General features: G+C 63.6%; 1 protein-coding gene across 1 annotated transcript in view; it reads left to right on the forward strand.

Annotated features, from left to right (window-relative positions):
• The window catches only part of LOC140406312 (caspase-2-like), a gene marked incomplete at its 3' end in the record, with an annotated part of 115,147 nt that overhangs the window by 62,147 nt on the left and 28,145 nt on the right, over nucleotides 1-24,855 (forward strand). The window contains exons 2-3 of the mRNA XM_072494426.1: nucleotides 167-446; nucleotides 1,040-1,127. Of these exons, the coding sequence (XP_072350527.1) occupies nucleotides 167-446; nucleotides 1,040-1,127 (368 nt within the window). The remainder of the gene's footprint in view (nucleotides 1-166; nucleotides 447-1,039; nucleotides 1,128-24,855) is intronic.

Here is a 24,855-nt window from a genome sequence, read left to right on the forward strand (position 1 = left end):
ATTTATAAAAAAAAAATTCTCAGCTCCTGCTGAAATTGACTAACCAGCCAGCTCCACTCCCGCCGAAATCGACTGGCCTGCCCCTGCAAAGACAAATGCTTTTAAAGGACAGACTTACCTCCCAGCAACCACTTCCGCACTGCTCCCGCTGAAACTGACTCACCAGCTGTTCTCCCGCCAAAATCGAGTGTCTCTCAAACTCTCTGTCTCTCTCGCTCTCTCTCTCCACCGCACACTCCCTGACCTTGATTCCCTCTCTCTGTCTGTGCCCCATCCAGGCCAAGTCCGGAAGTTTTGGGAGGAATGTGGAGCTGCTGAGACTGCTGCCCAAGCGGGGTCCCCGGGCGTTCGCTGTCTTCCGCAGTGCACTCATCGCCACCAAACAGCCTCACCTGGCTGGGCTGCTGGAGCCCGGCCTGTCCATAGAAGAGATCGGGGGAGGGGAGGTAAGACCAGGAGGGCCCGACAACTGGGAGAAGAGGAGGATGGCAGTGCGAGGGGTTATCAGGGAAATCGGGTAGGATAATTGGGGTCGGCATCCCGGAGGTGGGTGGTAATCGTGGAGGGAGGGGGGGGGTGGTAGTTCTCGTTAATCGAGTAGGAAGGGTTCTGGGTAATCGAGTGGGGTGGGGAAAGGGGGTAATTGGGGAGTCTGGGTACTCGAGTGGGGAGGATGTGGGCAACAAAGGGTAATGGAGTGCAAGGAAGAGGATAATCGGCTTGGTTTGGGTAATGAGGGGGGAGGGAGGGGATAATTGGTGGGTCGGGTAATCCAGTGGGGCAGGAAGAGTGAGTGGGTGGCCCTGGGATGGGGTCGTAGAAGTGAGCGGGTAACAAGCGGGGGTTAATAAGGGGGAGGGGCTACCGAGTGAATGGGGGGGAGTCCGGGGCGAGACTCGGGGTGGGGGAACCAGTTTATTTACAGTAATTTGTTAATTTGGAGCTCAGTCGATACAGAGTAATTAATTGGGGGTCTCTATGATTGGGGAGGATGCTGTCCGCTCCCCGCATCCATTCAATTTATCTGCTTCGATTGCAGGATGCCGGAGGTTTTCAGAATGGGGAGCTGTCGATCCCCGTCCAGGAGCGAGAATCCTCCTTCCCATCGAAGAGAGCGCGTTTCACCGGTGAGTGTCAGTGTGCCAGTCTGCAGGCCGGGCGGAGTGACTGGGTCAGGGTAACGGGGAAAGTGAGGGTCAGTGTGCCAGTCTGCAGGCCGGGCGGAGTGACTGGGTCAGGGTAACGGGGAGAGTGAGGGTCACTGTGCCAGCCTGCAGGCCCGGCAGAGTGACTGGGTCAGGGTAACGGGGAGAGTGAGTGTCAGTGTGCCAGTCTGCAGGCCGGGCGGAGTGACTGGGTCAGGGTAACGGGGAGAGTGAGTGTCAGTGTGCCAGTCTGCAGGCCGAGGGTAGAGTGACTGGGTCAGGGTAACGGGGAGAGTGAGGGTCAGTGTGCCAGTCTGCAGGCCGGGCGGAGTGACTGGGTCAGGATAACGGGGAGAGTGAGGGTCAGTGTGCCAGTCTGCAGGCCGGGCGGAGTGACTGGGTCAGGGTAACGGGGAGAGTGAGGGTCACTGTGCCAGCCTGCAGGCCGGGCGGAGTGACTGGGTCAGGGTAACGGGGAGAATGAGGGTCAGTGTGCCAGTCTGCAGGCCGGGCGGAGTGACTGGGTCAGGGTAACGGGGAGAGTGAGGGTCAGTGTGCCAGTCTGCAGGCCGGGCGGAGTGACTGGGTCAGGGTAACGGGGAGAGTGAGTGTCAGTGTGCCAGTCTGCAGGCCGGGCGGAGTGACTGGGTCAGGGTAACGGGGAGAGTGAGTGTCAGTGTGCCAGTCTGCAGGCCGAGGGTAGAGTGACTGGGTCAGGGTAACGGGGAGAGTGAGTGTCAGTGTGCCAGTCTGCAGGCCGGGCGGAGTGACCGGGTCAGGGTAACGGCGAGAGTCAGTGTCAGTGTGCCAGTCTGCAGGCCGGGCGGAGTGACCGGGTCAGGGTAACGGGGAGAGTGAGTGTCAGTGTGCCAGTCTGCAGGCCGAGGTTAGAGTGACTGGGTCAGGGTAACGGGGAGAGTGAGGGTCAGTGTGCCAGTCTGCAGGCCGGGCGGAGTGACTGGGTCAGGATAACGGGGAGAGTGAGGGTCAGTGTGCCAGTCTGCAGGCCGGGCGGAGTGACTGGGTCAGGGTAACGGGGAGAGTGAGGGTCAGTGTGCCAGTCTGCAGGCCGGGCGGAGTGACTGGGTCAGGGTAACGGGGAGAGTGAGTGTCAGTGTTCCAGTCTGCAGGCCGGGCGGAGTGACTGGGTCAGGGTAATGGGGAGAGTGAGTGTCAGTGTGCCAGTCTGCAGGCCGAGGGTAGAGTGACTGGGTCAGGGTAACGGGGAGAGTGAGTGTCAGTGTGCCAGTCTGCAGGCCGGGCGGAGTGACCGGGTCAGGGTAACGGCGAGAGTCAGTGTCAGTGTGCCAGTCTGCAGGCCGGGCGGAGTGACCGGGTCAGGGTAACGTGGAGAGTGAGTGTCAGTGTGCCAGTCTGCAAGCCGGGCGGAGTGACCGGGTCAGGGTAACGGGGAGAGTGAGTGTCAGACGTGTGCCAGTCTGCAGGCCGGGCGGAGTGACTGGGTCAGGGTAACGGGGAGAGTGAGGGTCAGTCCCAGTCTGCAGGCCGGGCGGAGTGACTGGGTCAGGGTAACGGGGAGAGTGAGGGTCAGTGCCAGTCTGCAGGCCGGGGGTAGAGTGACTGGGTCAGGGTAACGGGGAGAGTGAGGGTCAGTGCCAGTCTGCAGGCCGGGGGTAGAGTGACTGGGTCAGGGTAACGGGGAGAGTGAGGGTCAGTGTGCCAGTCTGCAGGCCGGGCGGAGTGACTGGGTCAGGGTAACGGGGAGAGTGATTGTCAGTGTGCCAGTCTGCAGGCCAGGCGGAGTGACTGGGTCAGGGTAACGGGGAGAGTGATTGTCAGTGTGCCAGTCTGCAGGCCGGGCGGAGTGACTGGGTCAGGGTAACGTGGAGAGTGAGTGTCAGTGTGCCAGTCTGCAGGCCGGGCGGAGTGACCGGGTCAGGGTAACGTGGTGAGTGAGTGTCAGTGTGCCAGTCTGCAGGCCGGGCGGAGTGACCGGGTCAGGGTAACGGAGAGAGTGAGTGTCAGTGTGCCAGTCTGCAGGCCGGGCGGAGTGACTGGGTCAGGGTAACGGGGAGAGTGAGGGTCAGTCCCAGTCTGCAGGCCGGGCGGAGTGACTGGGTCAGGATAACAGGTAGAGTGAGGGTCAGTGCCAGTCTGCAGGCCGGGGCTAGAGTGACTGGGTCAGGGTAACGGGGAGAGTGAGTGTCAGTGTGCCAGTCTGCAGGCCGGGCGGAGTGACTGGGTCAGGGTAACGGGGAGAGTGAGTGTCAGTGTGCCAGTCTGCAGGCCGGGCGGAGTGACTGAGTCAGGGTAACGGGGAGAGTGATTGTCAGTGTGCCAGTCTACAGGACGGGCGGAGTGACTGGGTCAGGGTAACGGGGAGAGTGAGTGTCAGTGTGCCAGTCTGCAGGCCTGGCGGAGTGACTGGGTCAGCGTAACGGGGAGAGTGACGGTCAGTGTGCCAGTCTGCAGGCCGGGCGGAGTGACTGGGTCAGCGTAACGGGGAGAGTGAGTGTCAGTGTGCCAGTCTGCAGGCCGGGGGTAGAGTGACTGGGTCAGGGTAACGGGGAGAGTGAGTGTCAGTGTGCCAGTCTGCAGGCCGGGCGGAGTGACCGGGTAAGGGTAACGTGGAGAGTGAGTGTCAGTGTGCCAGTCTGCAGGCCGGGCGGAGTGATCGGGTCAGGGTAACGGGGAGAGTGTAGGTCACTGTGCCAGCCTGCAGGCCCGGCAGAGTGACTGGATCAGGGTAACGGGGAGAGTGAGGGTTAATGTGCCAGTCTGCAGGCCAGGCGGAGTGACTGGGTCAGGGTAACGGGGAGAGTGAGTGTCAGTGTGCCAGTCTGCAGGCCGAGGGTAGAGTGACTGGGTCAGGGTAACGGGGAGAGTGAGTGTCAGTGTGCCAGTCTGCAGGCCGGGCGGAGTGACCGGGTCAGGGTAACGGCGAGAGTCAGTTTCAGTGTGCCAGTCTGCAGACCGGGCAGAGTGACTGGGTCTGGGTAATGTGGAGAGTGAGTGTCAGTGTGCCAGCCTGCAGGCCGGACGCAGTGACTGGGTCAGGGTAACGGGGAGAGTGAGGGTCAGTGTGCCAGCCTGCAGGCCGGACGCAGTGACTGGGTCAGGGTAACGGGGAGAGTGAGTGTCAGTGTGCCAGTCTACAGGCCGGGCGGAGTGACTGGGTCAGGGTAACGGGGAGAGTGAGGGTCAGTCCCAGTCTGCAGGCCGGGCGGAGTGACTGGGTCAGGGTAACGGGGAGAGTGAGGGTCAGTGCCAGTCTGCAGGCCGGGGGTAGAGTGACTGGGTCAGGGTAACGGGGAGAGTGAGGGTCAGTGCCAGTCTGCAGGCCGGGGGTAGAGTGACTGGGTCAGGGTAACGGGGAGAGTGAGGGTCAGTGTGCCAGTCTGCAGGCCGGGCGGAGTGACTGGGTCAGGGTAACGGGGAGAGTGATTGTCAGTGTGCCAGTCTGCAGGCCGGGCGGAGTGACTGGGTCAGCGTAACGGGGAGAGTGAGTGTCAGTGTGCCAGTCTGCAGGCCGGGCGGAGTGACTGGGTCAGGGTAACGGGGAGAGTGAGGGTCAGTGTGCCAGTCTGCAGGCCGGGCGCAATGACCGGGTCAGGGTAACGTGGAGAGTGAGTGTCAGTGTGCCAGTCTGCAGGCCGGGCGGAGTGACCGGGTCAGGGTAACGGGGAGAGTGAGTGTCAGTGTGCCAGTCTGCAGGCCGGGCGGAGTGACTGGGTCAGGGTAACGGGGAGAGTGAGGGTCAGTACCAGTCTGCAGGCCGGGCGGAGTGACTGGGTCAGGATAACAGGTAGAGTGAGGGTCAGTGCCAGTCTGCAGGCCGGGGCTAGAGTGACTGGGTCTGGGTAACGGGGAGAGTGAGTGTCAGTGTGCCAGTCTGCAGGCCGGGCGGAGTGACTGGGTCAGGGTAACGGGGAGAGTGAGTGTCAGTGTGCCAGTATGCAGGCCGGGCGGAGTGACTGAGTCAGGGTAACGGGGAGAGTGATTGTCAGTGTGCCAGTCTACAGGACGGGCGGAGTGACTGGGTCAGGGTAACGGGGAGAGTGAGTGTCAGTGTGCCAGTCTGCAGGCCTGGCGGAGTGACTGGGTCAGCGTAACGGGGAGAGTGATGGTCAGTGTGCCAGTCTGCAGGCCGGGCGGAGTGACTGGGTCAGCGTAACGGGGAGAGTGAGTGTCAGTGTGCCAGTCTGCAGGCCGGGGGTAGAGTGACTGGGTCAGGGTAACGGGGAGCGTGAGTGTCAGTGTGCCAGTCTGCAGGCCGGGCGGAGTGACCGGGTCAGGGTAACGTGGAGAGTGAGTGTCAGTGTGCCAGTCTGCAGGCCGGGCGGAGTGACTGGGTCAGGGTAACGGGGAGAGTGAGTGTCAGTGTGCCAGTATGCAGGCCGGGCGGAGTGACTGAATCAGGGTAACGGGGAGAGTGATTGTCAGTGTGCCAGTCTACAGGACGGGCGGAGTGACTGGGTCAGGGTAACGGGGAGAGTGAGTGTCAGTGTGCCAGTCTGCAGGCCTGGCGGAGTGACTGGGTCAGCGTAACGGGGAGAGTGACGGTCAGTGTGCCAGTCTGCAGGCCGGGCGGAGTGACTGGGTCAGCGTAACGGGGAGAGTGAGTGTCAGTGTGCCAGTCTGCAGGCCGGGGGTAGAGTGACTGGGTCAGGGTAACGGGGAGCGTGAGTGTCAGTGTGCCAGTCTGCAGGCCGGGCGGAGTGACCGGGTCAGGGTAACGTGGAGAGTGAGTGTCAGTGTGCCAGTCTGCAGGCCGGGCGGAGTGATCGGGTCAGGGTAACGGGGAGAGTGAGGGTTAATGTGCCAGTCTGCAGGCCCGGCAGAGTGACTGGGTCAGGGTAACGGGGAGAGTGAGTGTCAGTGTGCCAGTCTGCAGGCCGAGGGTAGAGTGACTGGGTCAGGGTAACGGGGAGAGTGAGTGTCAGTGTGCCAGTCTGCAGGCCGGGCGGAGTGACCGGGTCAGGGTAACGGCGAGAGTCAGTTTCAGTGTGCCAGTCTGCAGACCGGGCAGAGTGACTGGGTCAGGGTAATGTGGAGAGTGAGTGTCAGTGTGCCAGCCTGCAGGCCGGACGCAGTGACTGGGTCAGGGTCACGGGGAGAGTGAGGGTCAGTGTGCCAGTCTGCAGGCCGGGCGGAGTGACTGGGTCAGTGTAACGGGGAGAGTGAGGGTCAGTCCCAGTCTGCAGGCCGGGCGGAGTGACTGAGTCAGGGTAACGGGGAGAGTGAGTGTCAGTGTGCCAGTCTACAGGCCGGGCGGAGTGACTGGGTCAGGGTAACGGGGAGAGTGAGTGTCAGTGTGCCAGTCTGCAGGCCTGGCGGAGTGACTGGGTCAGCGTAACGGGGAGAGTGACGGTCAGTGTGCCAGTCTGCAGGCCGGGCGGAGTGACTGGGTCAGGGTAACGGGGAGAGTGACGGTCATTGTGCCAGTCTGCAGGCCGGGCGGAGTGACTGGGTCAGCGTAACGGTGAGAGTGAGTGTCAGTGTGCCAGTCTACAGGCCGGGCGCAGTGACTGGGTCAGGGTAACGGGGAGAGTGAGGGTCAGTGTGCCAGTCTGCAGGCCGGGCGCAATGACTGGGTCAGGGTAACGGGGAGAGTGAGTGTCAGTGTGCCAGTCTGCAGGCCGGGCGGAGTGACCGGGTCAGGGTAACGGCGAGAGTCAGTGTCAGTGTGCCAGTCTGCAGGCCGGGCGGAGTGACCGGGTCAGGGTAACGGGGAGAGTGAGTGTCAGTGTGCCAGTCTGCAGGCCGAGGTTAGAGTGACTGGGTCAGGGTAACGGGGAGAGTGAGGGTCAGTGTGCCAGTCTGCAGGCCGGGCGGAGTGACTGGGTCAGGATAACGGGGAGAGTGAGGGTCAGTGTGCCAGTCTGCAGGCCGGGCGGAGTGACTGGGTCAGGGTAACGGGGAGAGTGAGGGTCAGTGTGCCAGTCTGCAGGCCGGGCGGAGTGACTGGGTCAGGGTAACGGGGAGAGTGAGTGTCAGTGTTCCAGTCTGCAGGCCGGGCGGAGTGACTGGGTCAGGGTAATGGGGAGAGTGAGTGTCAGTGTGCCAGTCTGCAGGCCGAGGGTAGAGTGACTGGGTCAGGGTAACGGGGAGAGTGAGTGTCAGTGTGCCAGTCTGCAGGCCGGGCGGAGTGACCGGGTCAGGGTAACGGCGAGAGTCAGTGTCAGTGTGCCAGTCTGCAGGCCGGGCGGAGTGACCGGGTCAGGGTAACGTGGAGAGTGAGTGTCAGTGTGCCAGTCTGCAAGCCGGGCGGAGTGACCGGGTCAGGGTAACGGGGAGAGTGAGTGTCAGTGTGCCAGTCTGCAGGCCGGGCGGAGTGACTGGGTCAGGGTAACGGGGAGAGTGAGGGTCAGTCCCAGTCTGCAGGCCGGGCGGAGTGACTGGGTCAGGGTAACGGGGAGAGTGAGGGTCAGTGCCAGTCTGCAGGCCGGGGGTAGAGTGACTGGGTCAGGGTAACGGGGAGAGTGAGGGTCAGTGCCAGTCTGCAGGCCGGGGGTAGAGTGACTGGGTCAGGGTAACGGGGAGAGTGAGGGTCAGTGTGCCAGTCTGCAGGCCGGGCGGAGTGACTGGGTCAGGGTAACGGGGAGAGTGATTGTCAGTGTGCCAGTCTGCAGGCCGGGCGGAGTGACTGGGTCAGGGTAACGGGGAGAGTGATTGTCAGTGTGCCAGTCTGCAGGCCGGGCGGAGTGACTGGGTCAGGGTAACGTGGAGAGTGAGTGTCAGTGTGCCAGTCTGCAGGCCGGGCGGAGTGACCGGGTCAGGGTAACGTGGAGAGCGAGTGTCAGTGTGCCAGTCTGCAGGCCGGGCGGAGTGACCGGGTCAGGGTAACGGAGAGAGTGAGTGTCAGTGTGCCAGTCTGCAGGCCGGGCGGAGTGACTGGGTCAGGGTAACGGGGAGAGTGAGGGTCAGTCCCAGTCTGCAGGCCGGGCGGAGTGACTGGGTCAGGATAACAGGTAGAGTGAGGGTCAGTGCCAGTCTGCAGGCCGGGGCTAGAGTGACTGGGTCAGGGTAACGGGGAGAGTGAGTGTCAGTGTGCCAGTCTGCAGGCCGGGCGGAGTGACTGGGTCAGGGTAACGGGGAGAGTGAGTGTCAGTGTGCCAGTCTGCAGGCCGGGCGGAGTGACTGAGTCAGGGTAACGGGGAGAGTGATTGTCAGTGTGCCAGTCTACAGGACGTGCGGAGTGACTGGGTCAGGGTAACGGGGAGAGTGAGTGTCAGTGTGCCAGTCTGCAGGCCTGGCGGAGTGACTGGGTCAGCGTAACGGGGAGAGTGACGGTCAGTGTGCCAGTCTGCAGGCCGGGCGGAGTGACTGGGTCAGCGTAACGGGGAGAGTGAGTGTCAGTGTGCCAGTCTGCAGGCCGGGGGTAGAGTGACTGGGTCAGGGTAACGGGGAGAGTGAGTGTCAGTGTGCCAGTCTGCAGGCCGGGCGGAGTGACCGGGTCAGGGTAACGGGGAGAGTGAGGGTTAATGTGCCAGTCTGCAGGCCAGGCGGAGTGACTGGGTCAGGGTAACGGGGAGAGTGAGTGTCAGTGTGCCAGTCTGCAGGCCGAGGGTAGAGTGACTGGGTCAGGGTAACGGGGAGAGTGAGTGTCAGTGTGCCAGTCTGCAGGCCGGGCGGAGTGACCGGGTCAGGGTAACGGCGAGAGTCAGTTTCAGTGTGCCAGTCTGCAGACCGGGCAGAGTGACTGGGTCTGGGTAATGTGGAGAGTGAGTGTCAGTGTGCCAGCCTGCAGGCCGGACGCAGTGACTGGGTCAGGGTAACGGGGAGAGTGAGGGTCAGTGTGCCAGCCTGCAGGCCGGACGCAGTGACTGGGTCAGGGTAACGGGGAGAGTGAGTGTCAGTGTGCCAGTCTACAGGCCGGGCGGAGTGACTGGGTCAGGGTAACGGGGAGAGTGAGGGTCAGTCCCAGTCTGCAGGCCGGGCGGAGTGACTGGGTCAGGGTAACGGGGAGAGTGAGGGTCAGTGCCAGTCTGCAGGCCGGGGGTAGAGTGACTGGGTCAGGGTAACGGGGAGAGTGAGGGTCAGTGCCAGTCTGCAGGCCGGGGGTAGAGTGACTGGGTCAGGGTAACGGGGAGAGTGAGGGCCAGTGTGCCAGTCTGCAGGCCGGGCGGAGTGACTGGGTCAGGGTAACGGGGAGAGTGATTGTCAGTGTGCCAGTCTGCAGGCCGGGCGGAGTGACTGGGTCAGCGTAACGGGGAGAGTGAGTGTCAGTGTGCCAGTCTGCAGGCCGGGCGGAGTGACTGGGTCAGGGTAACGGGGAGAGTGAGGGTCAGTGTGCCAGTCTGCAGGCCGGGCGCAATGACCGGGTCAGGGTAACGTGGAGAGTGAGTGTCAGTGTGCCAGTCTGCAGGCCGGGCGGAGTGACCGGGTCAGGGTAACGGGGAGAGTGAGTGTCAGTGTGCCAGTCTGCAGGCCGGGCGGAGTGACTGGGTCAGGGTAACGGGGAGAGTGAGGGTCAGTACCAGTCTGCAGGCCGGGCGTAGTGACTGGGTCAGGATAACAGGTAGAGTGAGGGTCAGTGCCAGTCTGCAGGCCGGGGCTAGAGTGACTGGGTCTGGGTAACGGGGAGAGTGAGTGTCAGTGTGCCAGTCTGCAGGCCGGGCGGAGTGACTGGGTCAGGGTAACGGGGAGAGTGAGTGTCAGTGTGCCAGTATGCAGGCCGGGCGGAGTGACTGAGTCAGGGTAACGGGGAGAGTGATTGTCAGTGTGCCAGTCTACAGGACGGGCGGAGTGACTGGGTCAGGGTAACGGGGAGAGTGAGTGTCAGTGTGCCAGTCTGCAGGCCTGGCGGAGTGACTGGGTCAGCGTAACGGGGAGAGTGATGGTCAGTGTGCCAGTCTGCAGGCCGGGCGGAGTGACTGGGTCAGCGTAACGGGGAGAGTGAGTGTCAGTGTGCCAGTCTGCAGGCCGGGGGTAGAGTGACTGGGTCAGGGTAACGGGGAGCGTGAGTGTCAGTGTGCCAGTCTGCAGGCCGGGCGGAGTGACCGGGTCAGGGTAACGTGGAGCGTGAGTGTCAGTGTGCCAGTCTGCAGGCCGGGCGGAGTGACTGGGTCAGGGTAACGGGGAGAGTGAGTGTCAGTGTGCCAGTATGCAGGCCGGGCGGAGTGACTGAGTCAGGGTAACGGGGAGAGTGATTGTCAGTGTGCCAGTCTACAGGACGGGCGGAGTGACTGGGTCAGGGTAACGGGGAGAGTGAGTGTCAGTGTGCCAGTCTGCAGGCCTGGCGGAGTGACTGGGTCAGCGTAACGGGGAGAGTGACGGTCAGTGTGCCAGTCTGCAGGCCGGGCGGAGTGACTGGGTCAGCGTAACGGGGAGAGTGAGTGTCAGTGTGCCAGTCTGCAGGCCGGGGGTAGAGTGACTGGGTCAGGGTAACGGGGAGCGTGAGTGTCAGTGTGCCAGTCTGCAGGCCGGGCGGAGTGACCGGGTCAGGGTAACGTGGAGAGTGAGTGTCAGTGTGCCAGTCTGCAGGCCGGGCGGAGTGATCGGGTCAGGGTAACGGGGAGAGTGTAGGTCACTGTGCCAGCCTGCAGGCCCGGCAGAGTGACTGGATCAGGGTAACGGGGAGAGTGAGGGTTAATGTGCCAGTCTGCAGGCCGGGCGGAGTGACTGGGTCAGGGTAACGGGGAGAGTGAGTGTCAGTGTGCCAGTCTGCAGGCCGAGGGTAGAGTGACTGGGTCAGGGTAACGGGGAGAGTGAGTGTCAGTGTGCCAGTCTGCAGGCCGGGCGGAGTGACCGGGTCAGGGTAACGGCGAGAGTCAGTTTCAGTGTGCCAGTCTGCAGACCGGGCAGAGTGACTGGGTCAGGGTAATGTGGAGAGTGAGTGTCAGTGTGCCAGCCTGCAGGCCGGACGCAGTGACTGGGTCAGGGTCACGGGGAGAGTGAGGGTCAGTGTGCCAGTCTGCAGGCCGGGCGGAGTGACTGGGTCAGTGTAACGGGGAGAGTGAGGGTCAGTCCCAGTCTGCAGGCCGGGCGGAGTGACTGAGTCAGGGTAACGGGGAGAGTGAGTGTCAGTGTGCCAGTCTACAGGCCGGGCGGAGTGACTGGGTCAGGGTAACGGGGAGAGTGAGTGTCAGTGTGCCAGTCTGCAGGCCTGGCGGAGTGACTGGGTCAGCGTAACGGGGAGAGTGACGGTCAGTGTGCCAGTCTGCAGGCCGGGCGGAGTGACTGGGTCAGGGTAACGGGGAGAGTGACGGTCATTGTGCCAGTCTGCAGGCCGGGCGGAGTGACTGGGTCAGCGTAACGGTGAGAGTGAGTGTCAGTGTGCCAGTCTACAGGCCGGGCGCAGTGACTGGGTCAGGGTAACGGGGAGAGTGCGGGTCAGTGTGCCAGTCTGCAGGCCGGGCGCAATGACTGGGTCAGGGTAATGTGGAGAGTGAGGGTCAGTGTGCCAGCCTGCAGGCCGTGCGCAGTGACTGGGTCAGGGTAACGGGAAGAGCGAGGGTCAGTGTGCCAGTCCGCAGGCCGGGCGCAGTGACTGGGTCAGGGTAACGGGGAGAGTGAGGGTCAGTGTGCCAGTCTGCAGGCCGGGCGCAGTGACTGGGTCAGGGTAACGGGGAGAGTGAGGGTCAGTGTGCCAGTCTGCAGGCCGGGCGGAGTGACTGGGTCAGGGTAACGGGGAGAGTGAGTGTCAGTGTGCCAGTCTGCAGGCCGGGCGGAGTGACTGAGTCAGGGTAACGGGGAGAGTGAGTGTCAGTGTGCCAGCCTGCAGGCCGGGCGGAGTGACTGGGTCAGGGTAACGGGGAGAGTGAGTGCCAGTGTGCCAGTCTGCTGGCCGGGCGGAGTGACTGGGTCAGGGTAACGGGGAGAGTGAGGGTCAGTGTGCCAGTCTGCAGGCCGGGCGGAGTGACTGGGTCAGGGTAACGGGGAGAGTGAGGGTCACTGTGCCAGCCTGCAGGCCGTGCGGAGTGACTGGGTCAGGATAACGGGGAGAATGAGGGTCAGTGTGCCAGTCTGCAGGCCGGGCGAAGTGACTGGGTCAGGGTAACGGGGAGAGTGAGGGTCAGTGTGCCAGTCTGCAGGCCGGGCGGAGTGACTGGGTCAGGGTAACGGGGAGAGTGAGTGTCAGTGTGCCAGCCTGCAGGCCGGGCGGAGTGACTGGGTCAGGGTAACGGGGAGAGTGAGGGTCAGTCTCAGTCTGCAGGCCGGGCGGAGTGACTGGATCAGGGTAACGGGGAGAGTGAGGGTCAGTCTCAGTCTACAGGCCGGGCGGAGTGACTGGGTCAGGGTAACGGGGAGAATGAGGGTCAGTGTGCCAGTCTGCAGGCCGGGCGGAGTGACTGAGTCAGGGTAGCGGTGAGAGTGAGTGTCAGTGTGCCAGTCTGCAGGCCGGGCGAAGTGACTGGGTCAGGGTAACGGGGAGAGTGAGGGTCAGTGTGCCAGTCTGCAGGCCGGGCGGAGTGACTGGGTCAGGGTAACGGGGAGAGTGAGGGTCAGTGTGCCAGTCTGCAGGCCGGGCGGAGTGACTGGGTCAGGGTAACGGGGTGAGTGAGTGTCAGTGTGCCAGTCTGCAGGCCGGGCGGAGTGACTGAGTCAGGGTAGCGGTGAGAGTGAGTGTCAGTGTGCCAGTCTGCAGGCCGGGCGAAGTGACTGGGTCAGGGTAACTGGGAGAGTGAGGGTCAGTGTGCCAGTCTGCAGGCCGGGCGGAGTGACTGGGTCAGGGTAACGGGGAGAGTGAGGGTCACTGTGTCAGCCTGCAGGCCGGGCGAAGTGACTGAGTCAGGGTAACGGGGAGAGTGAGTGTCAGTGTGCCAGCCTGCAGGCCCGGCAGAGTGACTGGGTCAGGGTAACGGGGAGAGTGAGGGTTAGTGTGCCAGTCTGCAGGCCGGGCGAAGTGACTGGGTCAGGGTAACTGGGAGAGTGAGGGTCTGTGTGCCAGTCTGCAGGCCGGGCGGAGTGACTGGGTCAGGGTAACGGGGAGAGTGAGGGTCACTGTGCCAGCCTGCAGGCCGGGCGAAGTGACTGAGTCAGGGTAACGGGGAGAGTGAGTGTCAGTGTGCCAGCCTGCAGGCCCGGCAGAGTGACTGGGTCAGGGTAACGGGGAGAGTGAGGGTTAGTGTGCCAGTCTGCAGGCCGGGCGGATTGACTGGGTCAGGGTAACGGGGAGAGTGAGTGTCAGTGTGCCAGTCTGCAGGCCGGGCGGAGTGACTGGGTCAGGGTAACGGCGAGAGTCAGTGTCAGTGTGCCAGTCTGCAGGCAGGGCGGAGTGACCGGGTCAGGGTAACGTGGAGAGTGAGTGTCAGTGTGCCAGTCTGCAGGCCGGGCGGAGTGACTGGGTCAGGGTAACGGGGAGAATGAGGGTCAGTGTGCCAGTGTGCAGGCCGGGCGGAGTGACTGGGTCAGGGTAACGTGGAGAGAGAGTGTCAGTGTGCCAGTCTGCAGGCAAGGGCGGAGTGACTGGGTCAGGGTAACGGGGAGAGTGAGGGTCAGTGTGCCAGTCTGCAGGCCGAGGGTAGAGTGACTGGGTCAGGGTAACGGGGAGAGTGAGTGTCAGTGTGCCAGTCTGCAGACCGGGCAGAGTGACTGGATCAGGGTAACGGGGAGAGTGAGGGTCAGTCTCAGTCTACAGGCCGGGCGGAGTGACTGGGTTAGGGTAACGGGGAGAATGAGGGTCAGTGTGCCAGTCTGCAGGCCGGGCGGAGTGACTGAGTCAGGGTAGCGGTGAGAGTGAGTGTCAGTGTGCCAGTCTGCAGGCCGGGCGAAGTGACTGGGTCAGGGTAACGGGGAGAGTGAGGGTCAGTGTGCCAGTCTGCAGACCGGGCAGAGTGACTGGGTCAGGGTAATGTGGAGAGTGAGGGTCAGTGTGCCAGCCTGCAGGCCAGACGCAGTGACTGGGTCAGGGTAACGGGGAGAGTGAGTGTCAGTGTGCCAGCCTGCAGGCCGGACGCAGTGACTGGGTCAGGGTAACGGGGAGAGTGAGAGTCAGTGTGCCAGTCTGCAGGCCGGGCGGAGTGACTGGGTCAGGGTAACGGGGAGAGTGAGGGTCAGTCCCAGTCTGCAGGCCGGGCGGAGTGACTGAGTCAGGGTAACGGGGAGAGTGAGTGTCAGTGTGCCAGTCTGCAGGCCTGGCGGAGTGACTGGGTCAGCGTAACGGGGAGAGTGACGGTCAGTGTGCCAGTCTGCAGGCCGGGCGGAGTGACTGGGTCAGGGTAACGGGGAGAGTGAGTGTCAGTGTGCCAGTCTGCAGGCCGGGCGCAGTGACTGGGTCAGGGTAACTGGGAGAGTGAGGGTCAGTGTGCCAGTCTGCAGGCCGGGCGCAATGACTGGGTCAGGGTAATGTGGAGAGTGAGGGTCAGTGTGCCAGCCTGCAGGCCGTGCGCAGTGAGTGGGTCAGGGTAACGGGAAGAGCGAGGGTCAGTGTGCCAGTCCGCAGGCCGGGCGCAGTGACTGGGTCAGGGTAACGGGGAGAGTGAGGGTCAGTGTGCCAGTCTGCCGGCCGGGCGCAGTGACTTGGTCAGGGTAACGGGGAGAGTGAGGGTCAGTGTGCCAGTCTGCAGGCCGGGCGGAGTGACTGTGTCAGGGTAACGGGGAGAGTGAGTGTCAGTGTGCCAGTCTGCAGGCCGGGCGGAGTGACTGGGTCAGGGAAACTGGGAGAGTGAGTGTCAGTGTGCCAGTCTGCAGGCCGGGCGGAGTGACTGGGTCAGTGTAACGGGGAGAGTGAGGGTCAGTGTGCCAGTCTGCAGGCCGGGCGCAGTGACTAGGTCAGGGAAACGGGGAGAGTGAGTGTCAGTGTGCCAGTCTGCAGGCCGGGCGGAGTGACTGCGTCAGGATAACGGGGAGAGTGAGTGTCAGTGTGCCAGTCTGCAGGCCGGGCGGAGTGACCGGGTCAGGGTAACGGCGAGAGTCAGTGTCAGTGTGCCAGTCTGCAGGCCGGGCGGAGTGACCGGGTCAGGGTAACGGGGAGAGTGAGTGTCAGTGTGCCAGTCTGCAGGCCGGGCGGAGTGACTGGGTGAGGGTAACGGGGAGAGTGAGGGTCAGTTCCAGTCTGCAGGCCGGGCGGAGTGACTGAGTCAGGGTAACGGGGAGAGTGAGTGTCGGTGTGCCAGTATGCAGGCCTGGCGGAGTGACTGGGTCAGGGTAACGGGGAGAGTGAGGGTCAGTGTGCCAGTCTGCAGGACGGGCGCAGTGACTGGGTCAGGGTAACGGGGAGAGTGAGTGCCAGTGTGCCAGTCTGCAGGACGGGCGCAGTGACTGGGTCAGCGTAACGGGGAGAGTGAGGGTCAGTGTGCCAGTCTGCAGGACGGGCGCAATGACTGGGCCAGGGTAATGTGGAGAGTGAGGGTCAGTGTGCCAGCCTGCAGGCTGTGCTGAGTGACTGGGTCAGGGTAACGGGAAGCACGAGGGTCAGTGTGCCAGTCCGCAGGCCGGGCGCAGTGACTGTGTCAGGGTAACGGGGAGAGTGAGTGTCAGTGTGCCAGTCTGCAGGCCGGGCGGAGTGACTGGGTCAGCGTAACGGGGAGAGTGAGTGTCAATGTGCCAGTCTACAGGCCGGGCGCAGTGACTGGGTCAGGGTAACGGGGAGAGTGAGGGTCAGTGTGCCAGTCTGCAGGCCGGGCGCAATGACTGGGCCAGGGTAATGTGGAGAGTGAGGGTCAGTGTGCCAGTCTGCAGTCCGGGCGCATTGACTGGGTCAGGGTAACGGGGAGAGTGAGGGTCAGTGTGCCAGTCTGCAGGCCGGGCGGAGTGACTGGGTCAGGGTAACGGGGAGAGTGAGTGTCAGTGTGCCAGTCTGCAGGCCGGGCGGAGTGACTGGGTCAGGGGAACGGGGAGAGTGAGTGTCAGTGTGCCAGTCTGCTGGCCGGGCGGAGTGACTGGGTCAGGGAAACTGGGAGAGTGAGTGTCAGTGTGCCAGTCTGCAGGCCGGGCGGAGTGACTGGGTCAGGGTAACGGGGAGAGTGAGGGTCAGTGTGCCAGTCTGCAGGCCCGGCAGAGTGACTGGGTCAGGGTAACGGGGAGAGTGAGGGTTACTGTGCCAGATTGCAGGCCGGGCGGAGTGACTGGGTCAGGGGAACGGGGAGAGTGAGGGTTTGTGTGCCAGTCTGCAGGCCCGGCAGAGTGACTGGGTCAGGGGAACGGGGAGAGTGAGTGTCAGTGTGCCAGTCTGCAGGCCGGGCGGAGTGACTGCGTCAGGATAACTGGGAGAGTGAGTGTCAGTGTGCCAGTCTGCAGGCCGGGCGGAGTGACTGGGTCAGGGTAACGGGGAGAGTGAGTGCCAGTGTGCCAGTCTGCAGGCCCGGCAGAGTGACTGGGTCAGGGTAACGGGGAGAGTGAGTGTCAGTGTGCCAGTCTGCAGGCCGGGCGGAGTGACTGAGTCAGGGTAACGGGGAGAGTGAGTGTCAGTGTGCCAGTCTACAGGCCGGGCTGAGTGACTGGGTCAGGGTAACGGGGAGAGTGAGTGTCAGTGTGCCAGTCTGCAGGCCGGGCGGAGTGACTGGTAACGGGGAGAGTGAGTGTCAGTGTGCCAGTCTGCAGGCCGGGCGGAGTGACTGAGTCAGGGTAACGGGGAGAGTGAGTGTCAGTGTGCCAGTCTACAGGCCGGGCTGAGTGACTGGGTCAGGGTAACGGGGAGAGTGAGTGTCAGTGTGCCAGTCTGCAGGCCGGGCGGAGTGACTGGGTCAGGGTAACGGGGAGAGTGAGTGTCAGTGTGCCAGCCTGCAGGCCGGGCGGAGTGACTGGGTCAGGGTAACGGGGAGAGTGAGTGCCAGCGTGCCAGTCTGCAGGCCCGGCAGAGTGACTGGGTCAGGGTAACGGGGACAGTGAGTGTCAGTGTGCCAGTCTGCAGGCCGGGCGGAGTGACTGAGTCAGGGTAACGGGGAGAGTGAGTGTCAGTGTGCCAGTCTACAGGCCGGGCTGAGTGACTGGGTCAGGGTAACTGGGAGAGTGAGTGTCAGTGTGCCAGCCTGCAGGCCGGGCGGAGTGACTGGGTCAGGGTAACGGGGAGAGTGAGTGTCAGTGTGCCAGCCTGCAGGCCGGGCGGAGTGACTGGGTCAGGGTAACGGGGAGAGTGAGTGCCAGTGTGCCAGTCTGCAGGCCCGGCAGAGTGACTGGGTCAGCGTAACGGGTAGAGTGAGGGTCAGTGTGCCAGTCCGCAGGCCGTGCGGAGTGACTGGGTCAGGGTAACGGGGAGAGTGAGGGTCAGTGTGCCAGTCAGCAGGCCGGGCGGAGTGACTGGGTCAGGGTAACGGGGAGAGTGAGTGTCAGTGTGCCAGCCTGCAGGCCGGGCGGAGTGACTGGGTCAGGGTAACGGGGAGAGCGAGTGTCAGTGTGCCAGCCTGCAGGCCCGGCAGAGTGACTGGGTCAGGGTAACGGGGAGAGTGCGTGTCAGTGTGCCAGTCTGCAGGCCGGGCGGAGTGACCGGGTCAGGGTAACGGCGTGAGTCAGTGTCAGTGTGCCAGTCTGCAGGCCGGGCGGAGTGACCGGGTCAGGGTAACGTGGAGAGAGAGTGTCAGTGTGCCAGTCTGCAGGCCGGGCGGAGTGACTGGGTCAGGGTAACGGGGAGTGAGGGTCAGTCTCAGTCTGCAGGCCGGGCGGAGTGACTGGGTCAGGGTAACGTGGAGAGAGAGTGTCAGTGTGCCAGTCTGCAGGCCCGGCAGAGTGACTGGGTCAGCGTAACGGGTAGAGTGAGGGTCAGTGTGCCAGTCTGCAGGCCGGGCGGAGTGACTGGGTCAGGGTAACGGGGAGAGTGACGGTCAGTGCCAGTCTGCAGGCCGGGGGTAGAGTGACTGGGTCAGGGTAACGGGGAGAGTGAGGGTCAGTGTGCCAGTCTGCAGGCTGGGCGGAGTGACTGGGCCAGGGTAACGGGGAGAGTGAGTGTCAGTGTGCCAGTCTGCAGGCTGGGCGGAGTGACTGAGTCAGGGTAACGGGGAGAGTGAGTGTCAGTGTGCCAGTCTGCAGGCCGGGCGGAGTGACTGGGTCAGGGTAACGGGGAGAGTGAGTGTCAGTGTGCCAGTCTGCAGGCCGGGCGGAGTGACTGGGTCAGCGTAACGGGGAGAGTGAGTGTCAGTGTGCCAGTCTGCAGGCCTGGCGGAGTGACTGGGTCAGGGTAACGGGGAGAGTGAGTGTCAGTGTGCCAGCCTGCAGGCTGGGCGGAGTGACTGGGTCAGGGTAACGGGGAGAGTGAGGGTCAGTCCCAGTCTGCAGGCCCTGCGGAGTGACTGGGTCAGGGTAACGGGGAGAGTGAGTGTCAGTGTGCCAGTCTGCAGGCCGGGCGCAATGACTGGGTCAGGGTAACGGGTAGAGTGAGTGTCAGTGTGCCAGCCTGCAGGCCGGACGCAGTGACTGGGTCAGTGTAACGGGGAGAGTGAGGGTCAGTGTGCCAGTCTGCAGGCCGGGCGCAATGACTGGGTCAGGGTAACGGGGAGAGTAAGTGTCAGTGTGCCAGTCTGCAGGCCGGGCGCAGTGACTGGGTCAGTGTAACGGGGAGAGTGAGGGTCAGTGTGCCAGTCTGCAGGCCGGGCGCAATGACTGGGTCAGGGTAACGGGTAGAGTGAGTGTCAGTGTGCCAGCCTGCAGGCCGGACGCAGTGACTGGGTCAGGGTAACGGGGAGAGTGAGGGTCAGTGTGCCAGTCTACAGGCCGGGCGCAGTGACTGGGTCAGGGTAACGGGGAGAGTGAGGGTCAGTGTGCCAGTCTGCAGGCCGGGCGGAATGACTGGGTCAGGGTAATGTGGAGAGTGAGGGTCAGTGTGCCAGTCTACAGGCCGGGCGCAGTGACTGGGTCAGGGTAACGGGGAGAGTGAGGGTCAGTGTGCCAGTCTACAGGCCGGGCGCAGTGACTGGGTCAGGGTAACGGGGTGAGTGAGGGTCAGTGTGCCAGCCTGCAGGCCGGGCGCAGTGACTGGGTCAGGATAACGGGGAGAGTGAGTGTCAGTGTGCCAGTCTGCAGGCCGTTCGGAGTGACTGGGTCAGGGCAACGGGGAGAGTGAGGGTCAGTGTGCCAGTCTGCAGGCCGGACGCAGTGACTGGGTCAGGGTAACGGGGAGAGTGAGGGTCAGTGTGCCAGTCTGCAGGCCGGACGCAGTGACTGGGTCAGGGTAACGGGGAGAGTGAGGGTCAGTGTGCCAGTCTGCAGGCCGGGCGGAGTGACTGGGTCAGGGTAACGGGGAGAGTGAGGGTCAGTGTGCCAGTCTGCAGGCCGGGCGAAGTGACTGGGTCAGGGTAACTGGGAGAGTGAGGGTCAGTGTGCCAGTCTGCAGGCCGGGCGGAGTGACTGGGTCAGGGTAACGGGGAGAGTGAGGGTCACTGTGCCAGCCTGCAGGCCGGGCGAAGTGACTGAGTCAGGGTAACTGGGAGAGTGAGTGTCAGTGTGCCAGCCTGCAGGCCCGGCAGAGTGACTGGGTCAGGGTAACGGGGAGAGTGAGGGTTAGTGTGCCAGTCTGCAGGCCGGGCGGAGTGACCGGGTCAGGGTAACGGGGAGAGTGAGTGTCAGTGTGCCAGCCTGCAGGCCGGGCGAAGTGACTGAGTCAGGGTAACGGGGAGAGTGAGTGTCAGTGTGCCAGCCTGCAGGCCCGGCAGAGTGACTGGGTCAGGGTAACGGGGAGAGTGAGGGTTAGTGTGCCAGTCTGCAGGCCGGGCGGAGTGACCGGGTCAGGGTAACGGCGAGAGTCAGTGTCAGTGTGCCAGTCTGCAGGCCGGGCGGAGTGACTGGGTCAGGGTAACGGGGAGAATGAGGGTCAGTGTGCCAGTGTGCAGGCCGGGCGGAGTGACTGGGTCAGGGTAACGTGGAGAGAGAGTGTCAGTGTGCCAGTCTGCAGGCAAGGGCGGAGTGACTGGGTCAGGGTAACGGGGAGAGTGAGGGTCAGTGTGCCAGTCTGCAGGCCGAGGGTAGAGTGACTGGGTCAGGGTAACGGGGAGAGTGAGTGTCAGTGTGCCAGTCTGCAGGCCGGGCGGAGTGACCGGGTCAGGGTAACGGCGAGAGTCAGTTTCAGTGTGCCAGTCTGCAGACCGGGCAGAGTGACTGGGTCAGGGTAATGTGGAGAGTGAGGGTCAGTGTGCCAGCCTGCAGGCCGGACGCAGTGACTGGGTCAGGGTAACGGGGAGAGTGAGTGTCAGTGTGCCAGCCTGCAGGCCGGACGCAGTGACTGGGTCAGGGTAACGGGGAGAGTGAGAGTCAGTGTGCCAGTCTGCAGGCCGGGCGGAGTGACTGGGTCAGGGTAACGGGGAGAGTGAGGGTCAGTCCCAGTCTGCAGGCCGGGCGGAGTGACTGAGTCAGGGTAACGGGGAGAGTGAGTGTCAGTGTGCCAGTCTGCAGGCCTGGCGGAGTGACTGGGTCAGCGTAACGGGGAGAGTGACGGTCAGTGTGCCAGTCTGCAGGCCGGGCGCAATGACTGGGTCAGGGTAACGGGGAGAGTGAGTGTCAGTGTGCCAGTCTGCAGGCCTGGCGGAGTGACTGGGTCAGCGTAACGGGGAGAGTGACGGTCAGTGTGCCAGTCTGCAGGCCGGGCGGAGTGACTGGGTCAGGGTAACGGGGAGAGTGAGTGTCAGTGTGCCAGTCTGCAGGCCGGGCGCAGTGACTGGGTCAGGGTAACGGGGAGAGTGAGGGTCAGTGTGCCAGTCTGCAGGCCGGGCGCAATGACTGGGTCAGGGTAATGTGGAGAGTGAGGGTCAGTGTGCCAGCCTGCAGGCCGTGCGCAGTGACTGGGTCAGGGTAACGGGAAGAGCGAGGGTCAGTGTGCCAGTCCGCAGGCCGGGCGCAGTGACTGGGTCAGGGTAACGGGGAGAGTGAGGGTCAGTGTGCCAGTCTGCAGGCCGGGCGCAGTGACTTGGTCAGGGTAACGGGGAGAGTGAGGGTCAGTGTGCCAGTCTGCAGGCCGGGCGGAGCGACTGTGTCAGGGTAACCGGGAGAGTGAGTGTCAGTGTGCCAGTCTGCAGGCCGGGCGGAGTGACTGGGTCAGGGAAACTGGGAGAGTGAGTGTCAGTGTGCCAGTCTGCAGGCCGGGCGGAGTGACTGGGTCAGGGTAACGGGGAGAGTGAGGGTCAGTGTGCCAGTCTGCAGGCCGGGCGGAGTGACCGGGTCAGGGAAACTGGGAGAGTGAGTGTCAGTGTGCCAGTCTGCAGGCCGGGCGGAGTGACTGGGTCAGGGTAACGGGGAGAGTGAGGGTCAGTGTGCCAGTCTGCAGGCCGGGCGGAGTGACTGGGTCAGGGTAACGGGGAGAGTGAGGGTCAGTCCCAGTCTGCAGGCCGGGCGGAGTGACTGAGTCAGGGTAACGGGGAGAGTGAGTGTCGGTGTGCCAGTCTGCAGGCCTGGCGGAGTGACTGGGTCAGGGTAACGGGGAGAGTGAGGGTCAGTGTGCCAGTCTGCAGGATGGGCGCAGTGACTGGGTCAGGGTAACGGGGAGAGTGAGTGCCAGTGTGCCAGTCTGCAGGACGGGCGCAGTGACTGGGTCAGCGTAACGGGGAGAGTGAGGGTCAGTGTGCCAGTCTGCAGGACGGGCGCAATGACTGGGCCAGGGTAATGTGGAGAGTGAGGGTCAGTGTACCAGCCTGCAGGCCGTGCTGAGTGACTGGGTCAGGGTAACGGGAAGCGCGAGGGTCAGTGTGCCAGTCCGCAGGCCGGGCGCAGTGACTGGGTCAGGGTAACGGGGAGAGTGAGTGTCAGTGTGCCAGTCTGCAGGCCGGGCGGAGTGACTGGGTCAGCGTAACGGGGAGAGTGAGTGTCAATGTGCCAGTCTACAGGCCGGGCGCAGTGACTGGGTCAGGGTAACGGGGAGAGTGAGGGTCAGTGTGCCAGTCTGCAGGCCGGGCGCAATGACTGGGCCAGGGTAATGTGGAGAGTGAGGGTCAGTGTGCCAGTCTGCAGTCCGGGCGCATTGACTGGGTCAGGGTAACGGGGAGAGTGAGGGTCAGTGTGCCAGTCTGCAGGCCGGGCGGAGTGACTGGGTCAGGGTAACGGGGAGAGTGAGTGTCAGTGTGCCAGTCTGCAGGCCGGGCGGAGTGACTGGGTCAGGGGAACGGGGAGAGTGAGTGTCAGTGTGCCAGTCTGCTGGCCGGGCGGAGTGACTGGGTCAGGGAAACTGGGAGAGTGAGTGTCAGTGTGCCAGTCTGCAGGCCGGGCGGAGTGACTGGGTCAGGGTAACGGGGAGAGTGAGGGTCAGTGTGCCAGTCTGCAGGCCCGGCAGAGTGACTGGGTCAGGGTAACGGGGAGAGTGAGGGTCACTGTGCCAGCCTGCAGGCCGGGCGGAGTGACTGGGTCAGGGGAACGGGGAGAGTGAGGGTCAGTGTGCCAGTCTGCAGGCCCGGCAGAGTGACTGGGTCAGGGGAACGGGGAGAGTGAGTGTCAGTGTGCCAGTCTGCAGGCCGGGCGGAGTGACTGCGTCAGGATAACTGGGAGAGTGAGTGTCAGTGTGCCAGTCTGCAGGCCGGGCGGAGTGACTGGGTCAGGGTAACGGGGAGAGTGAGTGTCAGTGTGCCAGTCTGCAGGCCGGGCGGAGTGACTGGGTCAGGGTAACGGGGAGAGTGAGGGTTAGTGTGCCAGTCTGCAGGCCGGGCGGAGTGACTGGGTCAGGGTAACGGGGAGAGTGAGTGCCAGTGTGCCAGTCTGCAGGCCCGGCAGAGTGACTGGGTCAGGGTAACGGGGAGAGTGAGTGTCAGTGTGCCAGCCTGCAGGCCGGGCGGAGTGACCGGGTCAGGGTAACGGGGAGAGTGAGTGTCAGTGTGCCAGTCTGCAGGCCGGGCGGAGTGACTGAGTCAGGGTAACGGGGAGAGTGAGTGTCAGTGTGCCAGTCTACAGGCCGGGCTGAGTGACTGGGTCAGGGTAACGGGGAGAGTGAGTGTCAGTGTGCCAGCCTGCAGGCCGGGCGGAGTGACTGGGTCAGGGTAACGGGGAGAGTGAGTGCCAGTGTGCCAGTCTGCAGGCCCGGCAGAGTGACTGGGTCAGCGTAACGGGGAGAGTGAGGGTCAGTGTGCCAGTCCGCAGGCCGTGCGGAGTGACTGGGTCAGGGTAACGGGGAGAGTGAGTGTCAGTGTGCCAGTCAGCAGGCCGGGCGGAGTGACTGGGTCAGGGTAACGGGGAGAGTGAGTGTCAGTGTGCCAGTCTGCAGGCCGGGCGGAGTGACTGGGTCAGGGTAACGGGGAGAGTGAGTGTCAGTGTGCCAGTCTGCAGGCCGGGCGGAGTGACTGAGTCAGGGTAACGGGGAGAGTGAGTGTCAGTGTGCCAGTCTGCAGGCCGGGCGGAGTGACTGGGTCAGGGTAACGGGGAGTGAGGGTCAGTCTCAGTCTGCAGGCCGGGCGGAGTGACTGGGTCAGGGTAACGTGGAGAGAGAGTGTCAGTGTGCCAGTCTGCAGGCCGGGCGGAGTGACTGGGTCAGGGTAACGGGGAGAGTGAGTGTCAGTGTGCCAGTCTGCAGGCTGGGCGGAGTGACTGAGTCAGGGTAACGGGGAGAGTGAGTGTCAGTGTGCCAGTCTGCAGGCCGGGCGCAGTGACTGGGTCAGGGTAACGGGGAGAGTGACGGTCAGTGCCAGTCTGCAGGCCGGGGGTAGAGTGACTGGGTCAGGGTAACGGGGAGAGTGAGGGTCAGTGTGCCAGTCTGCAGGCCGGGCGGAGTGACTGGGCCAGGGTAACGGGGAGAGTGAGTGTCAGTGTGCCAGTCTGCAGGCTGGGCGGAGTGACTGAGTCAGGGTAACGGGGAGAGTGAGTGTCAGTGTGCCAGTCTGCAGGCCGGGCGGAGTGACTGGGTCAGGGTAACGGGGAGAGTGAGTGTCAGTGTGCCAGTCTGCAGGCCGGGCGGAGTGACTGGGTCAGCGTAACGGGGAGAGTGAGTGTCAGTGTGCCAGTCTGCAGGCCTGGCGGAGTGACTGGGTCAGGGTAACGGGGAGAGTGAGTGTCAGTGTGCCAGCCTGCAGGCCGGGCGGAGTGACTGGGTCAGGGTAACGGGGAGAGTGAGGGTCAGTCCCAGTCTGCAGGCCCTGCGGAGTGACTGGGTCAGGGTAACGGGGAGAGTGAGTGTCAGTGTGCCAGTCTGCAGGCCGGGCGCAATGACTGGGTCAGGGTAACGGGTAGAGTGAGTGTCAGTGTGCCAGCCTGCAGGCCGGACGCAGTGACTGGGTCAGGGTAACGGGGAGAGTAAGTGTCAGTGTGCCAGTCTGCAGGCCGGGCGCAGTGACTGGGTCAGTGTAACGGGGAGAGTGAGGGTCAGTGTGCCAGTCTGCAGGCCGGGCGCAATGACTGGGTCAGGGTAACGGGTAGAGTGAGTGTCAGTGTGCCAGCCTGCAGGCCGGACGCAGTGACTGGGTCAGGGTAACGGGGAGAGTGAGGGTCAGTGTGCCAGTCTACAGGCCGGGCGCAGTGACTGGGTCAGGGTAACGGGGAGAGTGAGGGTCAGTGTGCCAGTCTGCAGGCCGGGCGGAATGACTGGTTCAGGGTAATGTGGAGAGTGAGGGTCAGTGTGCCAGTCTACAGGCCGGGCGCAGTGACTGGGTCAGGGTAACGGGGAGAGTGAGGGTCAGTGTGCCAGTCTACAGGCCGGGTGCAGTGACTGGGTCAGGGTAACGGGGTGAGTGAGGGTCAGTGTGCCAGTCTGCAGGCCGGGCGCAGTGACTGGGTCAGGGTAACGGGGAGAGTGAGTGTCAGTGTGCCAGTCTGCAGGCCGTTCGGAGTGACTGGGTCAGGGTAACGGGGAGAGTGAGGGTCAGTGTGCCAGTCTGCAGGCCGGACGCAGTGACTGGGTCAGGGTAACGGGGAGAGTGAGGGTCAGTGTGCCAGTCTGCAGGCCGGGCGGAATGACTGGGTCAGGGTAACG

The sequence above is a fragment of the Scyliorhinus torazame genome, unplaced genomic scaffold, assembly GCF_047496885.1.
Source record: "Scyliorhinus torazame isolate Kashiwa2021f unplaced genomic scaffold, sScyTor2.1 scaffold_463, whole genome shotgun sequence".
Classification (NCBI taxonomy): domain Eukaryota; kingdom Metazoa; phylum Chordata; class Chondrichthyes; order Carcharhiniformes; family Scyliorhinidae; genus Scyliorhinus; species Scyliorhinus torazame.